The 16,646-nt window shown below is 71.1% G+C and overlaps 1 protein-coding gene across 1 annotated transcript; it reads right to left on the bottom strand.

Annotated features, from left to right (window-relative positions):
- Nucleotides 1-10,750: 10,750 nt before the first annotated feature.
- On the bottom strand, nt 10,751-16,250 carry MRI1 (methylthioribose-1-phosphate isomerase 1; the record flags this gene model as incomplete). The annotated part of the gene is given in 7 exon segments (XM_084540488.1): nt 10,751-10,912; nt 11,022-11,077; nt 11,950-12,118; nt 12,870-13,073; nt 14,033-14,209; nt 16,077-16,230; nt 16,232-16,250. Coding segments are annotated over 5 exon segments (685 nt in total), but the record flags the coding sequence as incomplete, so codon positions are not given.
- Nucleotides 16,251-16,646: the final 396 nt, after the last annotated feature.

The raw sequence follows: 16,646 nt of genomic DNA, 5'->3' as shown, positions 1-16,646 counted from the left end.
CCCCCCTGTTCACCGCCCCCCCCCCCCAGGGTGCCCCCACCATGCTGGGGGGGCAGCAGCACTCCCCTCCCCCCCCCAGCACCCAGAGGGGCACCCAGAGCCCCCCAGCACCCATGGGTGCAGGTTCCCCCCCCCCAAGCACCCATAGGGGTAGGACATGGCCCCCCCCAGCACCCATGGGTGCAGCTCGACCCCCTCCCCAGCACCCATAGGCACATGGCACCCCCCCCAGCACCCATGGGTGCACAGTGCCCCCCCCCCCTCCAGTATCTACAGGGGCAGGACATGGCCCCCCAGCACCCATGGGTGCAGTTCCCCCTCCCCAGCACCCATGGGTGCACAACAACCCCCCCCCCAGCACCCATAGGGGCAAGTCGCCCCCCCCCAGCACCCATGGGTGCAGGATCCCCCCCCCCAGCACCCATAGGCACGTGACAGCCCCCCCAGCACCCATAGGTGCCGCCCCCCCCCCCCGCAGCACCCATGGGTGCCCCCTCCCGCCCCGGCACTCCCTGGGGGGGGGAGCCCGGGGTCACTTCAGGTCACCGGCCCCGCCCGTTGCCGGCTGGCCCCGCCCCTCCCCGCCCCGCCGCCTCTCATTGGCTGCCCGCGCGGCCCCGCCGCTTCTCATTGGTCAGCGCCGCGCCGCTTCTCATTGGCTACCCGCCCCGCCACGACGGCTCCCATTGGCTGGTGGCCGGGCCTCGTTTAACCCCTGCGGGGCCGGGACGGATCCGGGGCGGAACCAGTTTGGCACCAGTACGGCACCAGTATGGGAGCGGTGTGGCCCTGGTACAGCGCCAGATACCAGTATGGAACCAGTTGGTACCAGTACGGAACCAGTTTGACACTGGCACAGCACCAGGTATGGAACCAGTTGGTACCAGTACAGAACCAGTATGGAACTGGGATGGCAGTGGTTCAGCACCAGTGGGTACCAGTATGGTACTGGTACAGCGCCAGGTACTGGTGTGGTACTGGTATGGCACCAGCTGGTACCAGTATGGCACCGCTACAACACCAATATGGCACCAGTATGGCACTGGTATGGCACCAGTTGGTACCAGTATGGTACTGGGACAGCACTGGTATAGTACCAGGTACCAGTATGGTACTGGTATGGAACCAGTTGGTGCCAGTATGGCACCAGTATGGCACTGGTACAGCACTATTGTGGTACCAGTATGGCACCAGTACAGCCCCAGCACCATACCAGTGTGGTGCCAGCAGGGCACCAGCAGGACACCAGTATGGCACTGGTTTGGCACCAGTACGGCACCAGTTTGGCACTGGTTTGGCACCATCAGCCCCTGCACCAGCACCCCCAGTCCCTCCCAGTGCTTCCCAGTGCCCCCCAGTACCCCCCAGTCCCTCCCAGTGCCCCCCAGTGCCCCCCAGGCCGTGGGTTCTCGGCCGTGTCCCGGTGCCCCCCCAGCACCATGGGGGGGGGGGGGTTGGGTGTGGGTGGGGGAGGGGCTGCAGGGGGGGTTCCGGGACCCCCTTTTTGGGGCCGGGTGGGGCCGGGGCAGCCCCGGGGGGGGGGCGGGGAGGGTGGGGGTGGGGGGGGGCGGGGGGGGGGCCCTGTGCTCAAAGCGCCTTTGTGCGGCGGCGCCGCGGGGACCCACCCAGGGTGACTCAGGCGCGTTGCTGGGCCCTGACTCAGCCCCCCCCGGCCCCCCCCCCCGACCCCCCCATACCCCCCCCTAATTCCCTCCCCCCCCCCCCAATTTGGGGGTCCCACCCCAACCCCAGCGAGCACCCAGCCGTGGGGCACTGGGGTCCCAAGGGGGGGGCACTGGGGAGGGCGACGGCCCCACGGTGCCCCCCCCCCCCCACCCCCTTCATCTCCAGGCCCCCACGGGTGCCCCGCTATGGGGCAGGAGAGGAGGGGGGGGGGTGGGGGGGGAAATGGGGGGGCCCGGGGGGGCCGTGCCCCACCCCAGTGCTGCCGTGGGGCGGCCGTGGGCGCCTGCCAGCCCGGTGCTGCCGGTGACTCACGGCCGTGACTCAGCCCCACGACAAACAGCGTCGCGAGGCAACGCCGCCCCACGGCCCCGGGGGGCACGGCCACACGGCCCCCACGGCCCCACGGACACGCTGCCCCATGGCACTGCCCCATGGCGCTGCCCCATAGCCCCACGGACATGCTGCTCCATAACGCTGCCCCATAGCGCTGCCCCATGGCGCGGCCCCATGGCACTGCCCCACAGCTCCACAGACACACTGCCCCATGGCGCTGCCCCATGGCATGGCTCCATGGCATGGCCCCATGGCACTGCCCCATAGCCCCACGGACACGCTGCTCCATGGCACAGCCCCATAGCACTGCCCCATAGCGCTGCCCCATGGCACGGCCCCACGGCCCCATGGACATGCTGCCCCACAGCGCTGCCCCACGGCGCTGCCCCATGGCACTGCCCCACGGACACACTGCCCCATAGCGCTGCCCCATGGCACAGCCCCATGGCACGGCCCCATAGCGCTGCCCCACAGCGCTGCCCCATGGCATGGCCCTATGGTGCTGCCCCATGGCCCCATGGCACTGCCCCATAGCCACTGTGACCCACAGAGTTGCCCCATGGCACTACCCCACAGCTCTGCCCCACAGCGCTGCCCCACAGCTGTGCCCCACACGCCCCCCCCAGGTGGGGCAGGGCCGGGGCCGGGCGCTGGCCCCAGCGGAGCCGTGGGGAAGGAAGGAAGGAAGAAGCTGGGGAGGGAGCGCGGGGCTGGGAGGAACGGGAAATCCCGTCCCAGTGCCCCCAGTGCCGGGCTCCCAGTGCTCCCAGTCCCTCCAGAGCCAGGCTCCCAGTGGCCCCAGTGCTGTAGATCCCAGTGGCCCCCTGTGACAAGTTCCCAGTACCCCCAGTGTGGGGGCTCCCAGTGCTCCCAGTGCCAGGCCTCCCGGTGTCCCCAGTGCCACGACACGTAGTGCTCCCAGTGCTGGGCTCCCAGTGCTCCCAGTATCTCCCAGGGCACCCCACGGTGGGCTGCAGGGGTCTGTGGGTGCCCAAATACCAGGAGCTGCCCCATGGCACTGCCCCACGGCTCTGCCCCATGGCTCTGCCCTATAGCACCGCCCCACGGCACTGCCTGGATGCAGCTTTGGCTGCTGGGACCAGTCCCAGCACCGTGCCGTGCCACATGGCACTGCCACACCAGCACGGCACGGTGGCACGGCACCAGGCTGCACCACAATGCGCCCTGCAACGCCCTACACTGCTCCGGGCTGCGCCCTGCACTGCTGCACTGCTGCACTGCACCGTGCTGCGCCGCGCTGTGCCGTGCTGCACCTTGCAATGCCATGCACTGCTGGGCTGCACCCTGCGGTGCTGCACCGTGCTGCACCGTGCTGTGCCATGCTGCACCCTGCTGCACCCTGCCATGCCACGCACTGCCGTGCTGCACCCTGCTGCACCCTACAATGCTGCGTCACACCCAGTGTGCTGCACCCTGCTGCACTGTGCAATGCTGCGCTGTGTGCTGTGCCATGCTGGGCTGCACCCTGCTGCACCCTGCTGCACCCTGCAATGCCACGCAACGCCGTGCTGCACCCTGCAAGGCCGTGCAACGCTGCACCGCACCCTGCAACGCCGTGCCATGCCATGCACTGCTGCGCTGCGCCCTGCAACACCGTGCTGCACCCTGCAATGCCCTGCACTGCTGCACTGCACCCTGCTGCACCCTGCTGCACCCTGCCGTGCCGTGCGGTGCCGTGCCATGCGGTGCCCATTGCAGCGCAGCAGCAGCAGCAGCAGCAGCAGCAGCAGCGCGAGGCCGCGGCGGCGCTGAGTCAGGCGGGAGGAATGCGCCCGTCTGGCGCGTGGGCGTGCGCCAGCCCCGGCCCCGCCGCCGCTGCCATTACCTAGAAAGGACATTTCTGCGCCGCCGGGCCCCGCAGCGCCCCACGGCACGCGGTGCGGCGTGCACGGCGCCGCCGTCGGGTGCCCGCGCGCACGTGCCCGCGGCTCCCCCTCGCCTCGCCGCGCACCGGCACCGGCCCCGGTTAAAATTAGCCGCGGCGCTCCCGGCACCGCCAGATGCGCGCCGAGGACAGGAAGCGGTGCCGGAGCAGGGGGGCGAGGGATGAGGACGCGGGGATCCCCCCCCCCAAAAAAGCCAGCACCCCCCCTGTCCCCGGTGCCGTGCCGGAGGTGGCCGCCGGGTCCCCCTTTGGCGTCGGCCGTGGGGCGCGAAGGTGGGGCCCGGCGGCGTCGGGTGGCACCGGTGGCACCGTGGGGCGCCGCGGCCCTTCCCCGCCTATTGTTCGTCCCCTCCCGGCGCGCGGAGGAAACCCAAAACCTCCCAATAATTGTATTTAGGAACTTCCATCATCTCCACGGAGACGGGCGGTGACGGCAGTGCCGCGGCCGGGCCGGATCCTGGCAGCGCCCCATGGGGCTGGCGTTAACCCCCCGGGCGCCGCCGTGGGGCGCGGGGGGACGGGGACGGGGGCAGCGCCCGGCCCCACAAGTGCCCCCATAGGGAGATGCTCAGCCCCACAAGTCCCCAGGGGGGGACGATGCTTGGCCCCATGGGGCGCCCTTGGGGAGGGGTCCCCACGAGGACAAGGCTCAGCCCCACAGGTCCCATAGGGGACGGTGCCTGGACCCACAGAGCCCCACTGGGGACAGGGCTTGGCCCCACGGGGGACAATTCCCAGCCCCACACATCCCCAGTGGGGACAACAGCCGGCCCCACAAGTCCCCCCAGGGATTATCTCCCAGCCCCACAAGTCCCCCCAGGGGGCTCAGCCCCACACATCCCCAGCTGGCACAGCACCAGCCCCACAAATCCCCATAGGGCACAGCGCCCAGCCCCACACACCCCATAGCGGGCGACGCCTGGCCCCACGGCTCTCTGGGGGACGGCGCTTGGCCCCATTGGGGACCGTGCCCAGCCCCACAAGTCCCCATGGGGTTCGGGGAGGTTTGGGGGGGGGGGGGGGGGAGCTGAGGGCTTTGGGGGGCCCGGGCCGTGCCGTGCGGCCGCAGTGACGCGCTGTGGTTTTGCCGACTTCCGACGCGGGCTCTGTTTAATGTCTGTGTGTGCGGCATCGCCATGGAGATCCCGGCGCCCGCCCGGCCCCGCCGACGTCACCCACGCACCCCGGGCGTCCCCGGGCTTCCCCGGCACCGGGGCTTCGGCCCACGGCGTGTCCCCCCCCACACACCCCCCCCCAGGCTTGGGGACAAGGAACGGGGACGTGGGGGTGGCTGGTGTCGCCCCTGCACCCCGGCACCGCCCCGGTGCCCCCCCCGGCGTCGCCCGGCCCCACACAGCCGGGGGCTGGGGGGAAACTGAGGCACGGGCTGGGATGGGCACGGGGGGGTGGGCACGCCGTGGGGCACCCAGGCGCCTCCTTATGGGGCAGGAGGCCCCCGTGCCGTGGGGCGCCCACGCCGTGGGGCACCGAGCAGCCAGTTATGGGGCGCCCAGCTCCTGAGCTGTGGGGCAGGAAGGCCCCCAAGCATGGGGTGGGTGAGCCCCCTCGCCATGGGGCACCGCGTGCCCTCGCCATGGGGCGCTCAGCCCACGTGCTGTGGGGCAGCGAGCTGCCTTGCCATGGGGCACCAAGCCCCCTTGCCATGGGGCACTGACCCCCTTCTATAGGGCACTGAGCTGCCATGCTGTGGGGCACTGCACCCCCGCCATGGGGCACTGAGCCCCCTTGCTGTGGGGCGCTGAGCTGCCGTGCTGTGGGGCACGTGGGCCCTTGGCAATGGGGCACTAAGCATACGTTATGGGGCACTGAGCCCCCTTGCTGTGGGGCACTGAGCTCCTTCACCATGGGGTGCTGCGCTGCTGTGCCATGGGGCACGTGGGGCCTTGCCATGGGGCACAAAGCACCCACTTGGGGGGCAGCAAGCCCCCTTGCTGTGGGGCAGCGAGCTGCCATGCTATGGGGCACTGTGCACCACGCCATGGGGCACTGAGCCCCCTCGCTATGGGGCGCTGTGCTGCAGTGCCATGGGGCACGTGGGCCCTTGCCATGGGGCACAAACCACCCAGGTTATGGGGCAGCGAGCCGCCTTGCCGTGGGGTGCAGAGCCCCATGCCGTGGGGCACGGAGCCCCATAGCGGTAGGGCGCAGACCCCCATGCCATGAGGCGTAGACCCCTGTGCTGTGGGGTGCAGACCCCCAAGCTGTGGGGTGAAGACCCCCAAGCTGTGGGGCGCAGACCCTCATAGCCATGGGGTGCAGACCCCCAAGCCATGGGGCGCAGACCCCCATAGTCATGGGGTGCAGACCCCCAAGCCATGGGGCGCAGACCCTCATAGCCATGGGGCGCAGACCCCCAAGCTGTGGGGCGCAGACCCCCATAGTCATGGGGCGCAGACCCCCAAGCTGTGGGGCGCAGACCCCTATAGCCATGGGGCGCAGCCCCTCAAGCCACGGCGCACGGAGCTGTGGGACGCAGCCCCCGGTGCCGTGGGGCGCAGACCCCCGAGCCGTGGGTCTGGGGACCCCCCCCACGGCCACCCCCCGCCCGCAGACTGTTCGGCACCGCGCACCCACGAGCGGCTCGGGGCCGGCGGCCTCGAAAGGGTGCGGAGAGGAGCCGGGCGCCGCGGCCCAGGCCCCTCCTCTCGCCGCCGGCCGCGGCCCTCGCTGCGTTCCCGGGGCGGAGCGAAGGTTTTAAAAAGGATTTCCCTTCTTGGAGTAAAAGTCAGTGACTTTGGGAAGCCTTCGCACGCCCCGGCCGCCCGCCGCCGCCGTCGCTCCCCGGGGACCCCGGCGGGGCCGCCGCGAGCCGCTCCCGGTGAGTACGGCGGCGACCCCGGCGGCGACCCCGCTGCCCCCTTGTCCCCGTCCCCGTCCCCGTCTCCGGCGCTCGGCGTCGGGGAAGGGAGATTGGGGCGAGGGGGAGGGCGAGGCCCAGCTCGGCCGCCGGCTTCGCCGCGTGCCGGCGGTGCCGCCCGGGCGGTGCCGGGAGGGTTCTGGGTGGTTCCGAGCGGTTCCGAGCGCCTGGCGGGCACGCGGCGGCCAGGGGGCGACGCGGGGCCCCCCGGCGGTGAGCGGCGAGGGCCGCGGTTGGCGCGGGGCCGGGCGCGCGGGCGCGGGCGGGCGCCGCCGAGCAGCGTGATTCATCCTTTCCCCCCCCCCGGCGCTGCGTGTGCGGACGGGCGCGGACGGGGCGGCCCCCGCCTCGCTCCTCCTCGCCCCGCCGCCGCCGCCGCCACCCACCGCCGCCGGCACCGCCGACAACGACGGCGCCGTGCCGGGGAGACGCGACACCCCCACCCCAAAAACACCACCACCACCACGACCACCACCAACACAGGGACCCCCCACGTTGACCGGGACCCCCCCCCCTGCACCGCCCCGGATCGCCGGGACCCCCGGGACCCCGGTGCCGGTGCCGCCGCCGCATCCGGCGCCGTGTGCAAGGGCGCGGCCGGCACCGGCCCCCAGGCGTCGGGGAGGCGTCGAGGGGTTGGTCCCGTGGTGATTTTTATTTTTATTTTTTTTTTAGTGGGGGGGGAAATTGGATCAAAACGTAACCAAAAAAAAAAATAGAAATGGAAATAGAATTGGGAAAAAAAGGGGGGAAATGCAAAGGTTTAATGAAGGGGGATGGGGGCAGGGGGGTGCGGGGCGGCCGCCCCCGCGCGGTGCCCGCCGGGGCCCTCGGGACCGGTCGGGGCGGCCGGGCCGGCACCGCCCTGGCGCCGTGTGGGCAACGCGCCCGGCCCCACGGCGAGCCCGGCCCCACAGCGAGCCCGGCCCCACGGCGGGCCCAGCCCCAGAGCGAGCGTGGCCCCACAGAGAGCTTGGCCCCAGAGCGAGCCTGGCCCCATGGCGGGCCCGGCCCCATAGCGAGCGTGGCCTCATGGTGAGCCTGGCCCCATAGCGAGCCTGGCTCTATGGTGGGCCCAGCCCCATAGCAAGCCTGGCCCCATAGCGGGCTCAGCCCCATAGAGAGCCTGGCCCCACAGAGAACGCGGCCCAACGGCGAGCCTGGCCCCATAGCAAGTCTGGCCCTATGGTGGGCCCAGCCCCATAGCGGGCGCAGCCCCATAACAAGCCTGGCCCCACAGAGAGCCTGGCCCCATAGCGAGTTTGGCCCCATGACGATCCTGGCCCCATGGTTGGCCTGGCCCCATAGCGAGCCTGGCCCCATAGAGAACCTGGCCCTATGGCGGGCCCAGCCCCATAGCGATCTCTGCCCCATAGCGTACCCAGCCCCACAGCGATCCCAGCCCCACGGCGCCCACCCCCCGGCGCCCACCCGGTGCCGCCACCGCCACCCCTCGCCCTCCTCGCGCCCGCAGCGCCGCCCGCCCGTTTTTGCCCGTTTTCACCCCTTTTCACCCCAATCCGGGCCTCGTCCCACGGCGCCACCAGCGGGGACCCCACGCCCCCCACCTTGGGGGCAGGCACCCACCAAGCGGCCCCCCCCGGGTGCCCCCCCCGGACATTTTGTTTACGCCGCCGCCGCCGCTCGCTGTTTATCCCCATTTTTTGGGCCTTTTCCACCCGATTCCCTTTGAAGTTCGCCCGTTGCCTTGGTGACGGTGATGTCACGGCCGGGAGGGGCCTCGGGGCTCCCACATGGCGGCCGAGCACCCGGCCCCGTGGCACCGCCAACACCGGGCCTTTGGGTGGGGGGGGGGGGGGGCACCGGGAATTTATTTTTTTGGGGGGGGGGGGCACCGGGGGCGGTGGGCGCAGGGTTTGGGCTTGGGGCCTTCGGCCTCGTCCCGGTGTCACCGCGCTGTCCCCGTGTGCCCCCCCCCTACCCCCGCCTTGGTCCCGTGTCCCCGCGTCACCCCCGTGACCCCCCCCACCCCACGGTGTCCCCCCCCCCCCCCCCCGGTGACCCCCCCCCTCCCTTGAGCCTAATTTGGGACCCCCCCACGCTGACCCCTCTGCTCCTTGCCTGCAGGTGGGCGACGACCCCGCGACGACGACGACGACGATGAAGATGACGATGATGATGATGATGATGATGATGATGATGAAGGCGCCCCCCCCACACCCGCCCCGTCTTCCCCCCCCCCCCCCCCATCCCTGCGGCCGCCCGCCGGGGTTCCTGGCGATGCGATTTTTTACCGTTCTCGCCCAAAATCACATTGCCAGGGATTTCCAACGGGCGGCGGCGCCCGCGACGGCGACACCGAGGAAGGGAGGGGGGGGGGGGGGGCGAAAATCGCGATATGGGGCTGGGAATCGCGATATGGGGCTGGGAATGGTGATACAGGGCGGTGGGGGTGGCGATATGAGGGGTGGGGGTGGCGATAGGAGGGTGGGAATTGTGTCTGGAGGGGGGCTGAATCGCGATATGAAGGTGGGAATCGCGACATAGGGGTGGGAATCACGATATGGGGGTGGGAATTACGATATGGGGGGGTGAATTACGATATGGGGGTGGGAATTACGATACGGGGGTGAATGAATCGTGACATGGGGTTGTGAATCGTGACACGGGGGGTGCCGAATCGCGACATGGGGGGGTGAATCGCGATATGGGGGGGGCCGGCCGGCCCCGTGGCGCAGGGCTTAGCCCACCTGTGAACAGCGATGGCTGACCCGGCGTGTTCACAGTGGCTAAGTTCCGCGTCCCGGAGCCCCCCCCGGGACCCCCCCCCCTTAACCATGGGGACCCCCCCCACCACCACCACCACCACGTGACCCCCCCCCCCAGCCCGGGCCCCGCCCCCCGTGCCTACTGAGCTGATTTGCAGTTGCTTTGCCTAAACTGGCTCAGTTCAGCAGGAACAGGGGTCTGCGCCCCCCGCCACCCCCCCGGGACCCCCCCCCTCCCGGGGGAACCCCCCCCCCCCCCCCTCCCCTCCCCCACCTCCCTCCCCTCCCCCCACGGGACACGGTGGGGGAGGGGCACAGCCCACGTGGGTTCTCTCTCTCTCCCCCCCCCTCCCCCCAAAATCCGGCTCCGGTCACGCGTGGGGGGGGTTGGGGGTGGTGGGGGAGGGGCGGGGGGGGTGAGTCACAGCGGGGGGGGGAGGGGCGGGGGGGGCGCGCCCTTTTTTCCGCGTTATTGCCCCAAATAAAGGCTCGGCCCCGAACGCGCCCGGTTTCAGGGAATTTCCCTGACGTCATCAAGGGGGCGGGGTTTAAACGAGGCCACGCCTCCTGTGGGTGGGGTCAGAGAGGCCACGCCCAGCCGTGGGCAAGGGGGGGTTGCCCACGTGTCCCCCCCCCGAGGCGGGGCCGCGGCGCCTTTAAGGCGCAGCCGTGCCGCTAGCCACGCCCCCTGAGCGCGCTGATTGGCTGCGGCGCTGAGCGCGAGGCCCGCCCTACGCGGGCTGTCAATCAGCAGCGGGTGGGCCAATGAGCGGGGCGGGAGGGCGGGGCTAATGAGCGTGAGTGGGCGGGGCCTCGCCCATTCATAAAATGCCGGCGGCGGCCGCCAAAGCGGGGACGGGACGAGACGGGGGGGGGGGGAGGGGCGGGAAATTGGGACCCCCCCCGCCATGGGAACCCCGGGACCCCCCCCAAGGGGCTTCCCCCTCACGAGGGGAATCCCCAGCCCCTCCCCCCCCACTCCCAGCCCTGCCCACCCCCAATTATGCCCCCCTCCCCCCCCCTTTAACCCCCCTCTTCCCCTTAACACCCCCCCGGGGACCCCCCCACACGGCTGGGGGGGGGCTCCCCGTGTCCCCCCCCCTCCTCACCCCCCCCACAAAGACACCAAGAGCTGAGGGGGGGGCCGAGGCCCCCAAATTTCCTTTTATTAAGCAAAAATTAAGGCATGAAGGTCAGGGGGGGGGCTCAAGGTGTGTGGGGGGGCTCGGGGGGGGGTCAGGCGCGCCCCTTTTTGCCTTTGCCCTTTTTGGGGGGGGCGGCGGGGGGGGGTGCCACCAGCTTCAGCTTCTTGGGGTGCGCGGCCCCCGCCTTGAGGGCGGCCTCGCGCTCGATGCGCAGCCGGATGCCGACCTCCAGGCTCTGGGGGGGGGGGCACAAGGGGAGATTAGAGGGGGAGGGGCGGGGGGGGGCACCCCCAACACCCCCCCCCACCTCCCCCCCAGTCAACCTCCCCCCCGCCCCCCCTCACCTTCTTCAGTTTCTGCTGCTGGATCACGCGCAGCTTCTTGGGGGCGATGACGCGGCCTTGGGGGGGGGGGGGCAGTGAGTGCTGGGGGGGGGCACAACACCCCCAGCCCCCCCCGACACCCCCTCCCCAACTCCCAGCCCCCCCCAACACCCTCCTGCCCCCCCTCCTCAAGCCCCCCCCCCAGTGTCCCCCAGACCCGGTGCCCCCCCCATGCAGTTTCTCCCCCCCCCCCCGGTTCTCACCCCTCCCCTTGCCCCCCCAACCCCCCCCCCACGTGCTCCCCTCCCCGGTTTCTCCCCCCGGTAACCCACAAATCCGGTGCCCCCCCTCCCCGTACCCCCCCCCTTTTGCCCCCCCCAGCTCCCCCCACGTGCTCCCCCCCCCCCAGTTTCTCCCCCCAGTGCCTCCAAACTCGGTGCCCCTCCCCCGGCCCCTTTCTCCCCCCGGTACCCCCAAACCCTTCCGCCCCCCCCAGTGCCCCCCCATCCCATTTCACCCCCCCATTACCCCCCCAAACCCGGTTCCCCCCCCCTCCCCGTGCCCCCCCCGGTGCCCCCCCCTCCCGGTTTCCCCCCCCCCTCACCTCCCTTCCTGGGTCCCCGCGCCCCCCCCCCCGCCGTTGCCGCCGTCCGGGGCCGTTTGGCCGCCGCCTTGGGCCTGCCCTGCGCCATGGGAGCCGCTTCCGGGGGCGGGGCTTAACGGAGGGGGCGTGGCTTTACCCGAGGGGGCGTGTCTTACCAGGGGGGCGTGGCTCACCCGAGGTGGGGCCGTGTATTACCCGAGAGGGGGGGCGTGGCTTACTCAGGGGGCGTGGTTTACCCGAGGGGGGCGTGGTTTACCAGATGGGTGGGGCGCGTGGCTTACACGAGGGGGTATTGGCTTACCCGAGGGGTGGGGGCGTGGCTTAAAAAAAGGGGGCGGGGTTTACCTGGAGGTGGGCGGGGCCCGGGGGAAGGGGGCGGGGCCTCAGAGCGCGCCGTGCGCCTCCAGCGCGGCGCGGAGCTGGGAGGGGGGGAAGACCCCCCACTCCGTGACGATGCCCCCCGTGATCAGCTCGTGCGGGGTGACGTCAAACGCGGGGTTCCACACGTCGATACCTGGGGGGGGGTCCGGGGGGGTCAGCGGGGGGGCACCCCCAAAGGGGGACACCCCACAAAGGGAGCCCACCCTATAGGGAAACCCCCATAGGGACCTCACCCCATAGGGAGACCCCCAGAGGGAGACCCCCCCTAGAGGGACCTCACCCCATAGGGACCCCCCCCCCAGAGGGAGCCCACCCCATGGGGACCTCACCCTATAGGGAGACCCCCAGAGCGACCCCACCATTGGGACCCTCTTATAGGGAGCCCACCATTGGGACCTCACCCCATAGGGACCCCCCCCCAGAAGGACCTCACCCTACCATACACCCCATAACCCCCCCATATGGGACCCCCCCCACCCCATAACCCCCCCATTCACCCCATAACCCCCCCATACGGGACCCCATTCACTCCATAACCCCCCCATACACCCCATAACCCCCCCATATGGGACCCCCCCCACCCCATAACCCCCCCCATTCACCCCATAACCCCCCCATACGGGACCCCATTCACCCCATAACCCCCCCATATACCCCATAACCCCCCCATACGGGACCCCCCCCACCCCATAACCCCCCCATATACCCCATAACCCCCCCATACACCCCATAACCCCCCCATACAGGACCCCCCCCACCCCATAACCCCCCCATTCACCCCATAACCCCCCCATACACCCCATAACCCCCCCATACAGGACCCCCCCCACCCCATAACCCCCCCATACCCCCCCCAAAGTGCCCCCCACCCCCCCTCCCCGTACCGGGTGCTGCCCCCAGCTCGGATCCGGGGCGCTCCTCCAGGGGCAGTTGCCCCCCCGAGGGCAGCGTGGGGTCGCAGGAGGCGCTGGGGGCGGCCACGTAGAGGGGCACCCCGTGCTGCCGCGCCGCCAGCGCCAGGGGGTACGTCCCCACCTTGTTGGCCGTGTCCCCGTTGGCGGCCACGCGGTCGGCGCCCACCACCACGGCTGGGGAGGGGGCACAATGGGGGGGGGTGAGACCCCCGGCATGGGATCGGCCGGGACCCCAGAGCCCAGCCCCCAGCCCCAGCACGGTGCATGGGGTCCCGTAATGGTCACGGCCCTATCCCAGTTGGCCCAGTCCCATGGCCCCGGCCCTGTCCCATGGTGCTGGTCCCCATCTCATGTCCCCATCCCCTGTCCCCGTCCCCATCCCACATCCCCCCAATGTCCCCATCCCATCCCTGTCCCTCCTGCCCCACTGTCACCCCCCTACTTTCTCCCCATGTCCCCCCACCTCTATCCCAGTCCCCATCCCCTGTTCCCATCCCTGCATCCCCCCACCCCGTTGTGTCCCCTGTCCCTGTGTCCCCGTCCCCCCACCCCACCATGTCCCCATCCCAATGTCCCCCAACCCCATTGTGTCCCCATCCCCATCCCCTGTCTCCATCCCCATGCCCCCATCCCCACGCCCCCACCCCGTGACCCCACCCCACTGTGCCCCCATCCCCATGCCCCCCTCTCCACGTCCCCATGTCCCCGTCCCCACGTCCCCCTCCCCATGCCCCCATCCCCACATCCCCACCCCATATCCCCCTCCCCATTACATCCCCATCCCCATGGCCCCCTCCCCACGTCCCCATTGCGTCCCCATCCCCGTGCCCCCCTCCCCACATCCCCACACCCCCACCCCATATCCCCCCTCCCCATTGCATCCCCATCCCCGTGCCCCCCTCCCCACGTCCCCATGTCCCCATCCCCACACCCCCACCCCATATCCCCCTCCCCATTGTGCCCCCATCCCCATGCCCCCCTCCCCACATCCCCATTGCGTCCCCATCCCCGTGCCCCCCTCCCCACGTCCCCATTGCGTCCCCATTGCGTCCCATCCCCGTGCCCCCCCCAACGCCCCCCCTGTCCCCCCCAACGCCCCCCCCGTTCCCCCCCCGTCCCCCCGTGCCCCCCACCCTGCACGCCGCGGTGCCGGATGGCGCTGGCGGCGGCGCTGTCGGTGATGAGGGTGGCCGGGACCCCGGCGCGCTGCAGCTCGAGCGCGGTGAGGCGAGCGCCCTGGTTGCACGGCCGCGTCTCCGTGCAGAACACCCGCGCCACGCGGCCCTGCGCGTGCAGCGCCCACACGATGCCTGCGGGGCACAGCGGGGTCACGACCCCCCCCCGGACCCCAAAAGCACCCCCGGGACCCCAAAAGCACCCCGGGGACCCCAAAACAATGCCTGCGGGGCACAGCGGGGTCACGACCCCCCCCCGGGACCCCAAAACCACCCCCGGGACCCCAAAACAATGCCTGAGGGGCACAGCGGGGTCACGACCCCCCCGGGACCCCAAAATCACCCCCGGGACCCCAAAACAATGCCTGCGGGGCACAGTGGGGTCACGACCCCCCCCCGGGACCCCAAAAGCACCCCCGGGACCCCAAAGCACCCCGGGGACCCCAAAACAATGCCTGCGGGCACAGCGGGGTCACGACCCCCCCCCGGGACCCCAAAACCACCCCGGGACCCCAAAACAATGCCTGAGGGGCACAGCGGGGTCACGACCCCCCCCGGGACCCCAAATCACCCCGGACCCCAAAACAATGCCTGCGGGGCACAGTGGGGTCACGACCCCCCCCCGGGACCCCAAAAGCACCCCCGGGACCCCAAAAGCACCCCCGGGACCCCAAAACCACCACCAGAGCACCAGAACTCCACTGGGACCCCAAACCACCCCCGGGACCCAAAACAATGCCTGCGGGGCACAGCGGGGTCACGACCCCCCCCCGGGACCCCAAAAGCACCCGCAGGGCTCCAGAACCTCCCCGAGACCCCAAAACCTCCCCATGATCCCAAAACCCCACTGGGACCCTAAAACAATGCCTGCGGGGCACAGTGGGGTCACGACCCTCCCCCCCGGGACCCCAAACCACCCCTGGGACCCCAAAAGCACCCCCAGGGCACCAGAACTCCACTGGGACCCCAAAACCACCCCCGGGACCCCAAAACAATGCCTGGGGGGCACAGCGGGGTCATGAACCCCCCGGGACCCCAAACTACCCTCAGGGTCCCGGAACCTCCCCGGGACCCCAAAACCCCACTGGGACCCCAAAACCACCACCGGGACCCCAAAACATCCCAGGGCCCCAAAACCACCCCCAGGGCCCCAGAACCCCTCTGGGACCCCAAAACCTCACCAGGGCCCCAAAATCCCCCTGGGACCCCAAAAACAATGCCTGGAGGCGCAGTGGTGTTACCCCAGGCCCCCAAACATCCCTGAGACCCCTGGGACCCCCCCAAACCCCCCAGGACCTCCCAACCAACACCAGGGGGAGCGCAGCGGCGTCCCCCCAGTCCCCCAAACCCCCCCCAAACCCCCAGAACCCCCCAGAATCCCCCAGAACCCCCCCAACCCCCACCCCAAGACCCCCCAAGACCCCCCCAGGACCCCCAAACCAACACCAGGGGGAGCGCAGCGGCGTCCCCCAGTCCCCCCAACCCCCCCCCTGAGACCCCCAGAACCCCCCAGAACCCCCCCAACCCCCACCCCAAGACCCCCCAAGACCCCCCCAGGACCCCAAACCAACACCAGGGGGAGCGCAGCGGCGTCCCCCCAGTCCCCCCAAACCCCCCCCAAACCCCCCTGAGACCCCCAGAACCCCCAGAACCCCCCAGAACCCCCAGAACCCCCCCCAACCCCCACCCCAAGACCCCCCAAGACCCCAAACCAACACCAGGGGAGCGCAGCGGCGTCCCCCCAGTCCCCCCAAACCCCTCCCAAACCCCCCTGAGACCCCAGAACCCCCCAGAACCCCCCCAACCCCCACCCCAAGGACCCCCCAAGACCCCCCAAGACCCCCCAGGACCCCCAGGACCCCAACAACACCAGGGGGAGTGCAGCGGCGTCCCCCAGTCCCCCCCAAACCCCCCTGAGACCCCCAGAACCCCCCAGAACCCCCCCAACCCCCACCCCAAGACCCCCCAAGACCCCCCAGACCCCCCAGACCCCCCCCCGTACCGAGCGCGGTGCCGTAGCCGGCGGTGGCGAGCCCCCCGGTGTTGCAGTGTGTGAGCAGGGTGACGGCGCTGCCGGGGGGGACGCGCCCCAGGATGTGCCGCGCGCCGTGCGCCCCGATGCTGCGGTTCTGAGCCACGTCCCGCCGCAGCAGCCCCCTCCAGGTGCTCGATGATGCTGGGGGGGGGCACGGGGGGGGGGTTAGAAGGGGTTAGAAGGGGGTTGGGGGGGGTTAGGGGGGGGTTTGGGGGGACCCTGTAACCCCCTTCCCACCCCAAATGGGGTTGGAGGTGAAAGACCCCGGCCCTAATCCCTGTGTGCCACGGTGGGGTTGTGGGACCCCCCCTTCCTTGTGCCCCCCCCCCCCCAAAGGGAGCTGTGGGACCCCCCCCATGCCCCCGTAATGGAGCTCTGGGACCCCCTTGTGCCCCCCCCCCACAAAGGGAGATTTGGGACCCACCCCGTGCCCATCGCTCCAACCCCCCCAGGGACTCCCCCACATCTCCCCAACCCCCCCATTACCCCCCGACCCCCTCCTCACCCCCCCAAACCCCCCCATCAGCCCCCCAACCC

Source organism: Aythya ferina, assembly GCF_964211825.1.
Source record: "Aythya ferina genome assembly, contig: HAP1_SCAFFOLD_975, whole genome shotgun sequence".
In the NCBI taxonomy this organism is placed as follows: domain Eukaryota; kingdom Metazoa; phylum Chordata; class Aves; order Anseriformes; family Anatidae; genus Aythya; species Aythya ferina.
The sequence above is the reverse complement of the archived record's forward strand: the minus strand, read 5'-3'. Positions and strand labels throughout refer to the sequence as shown.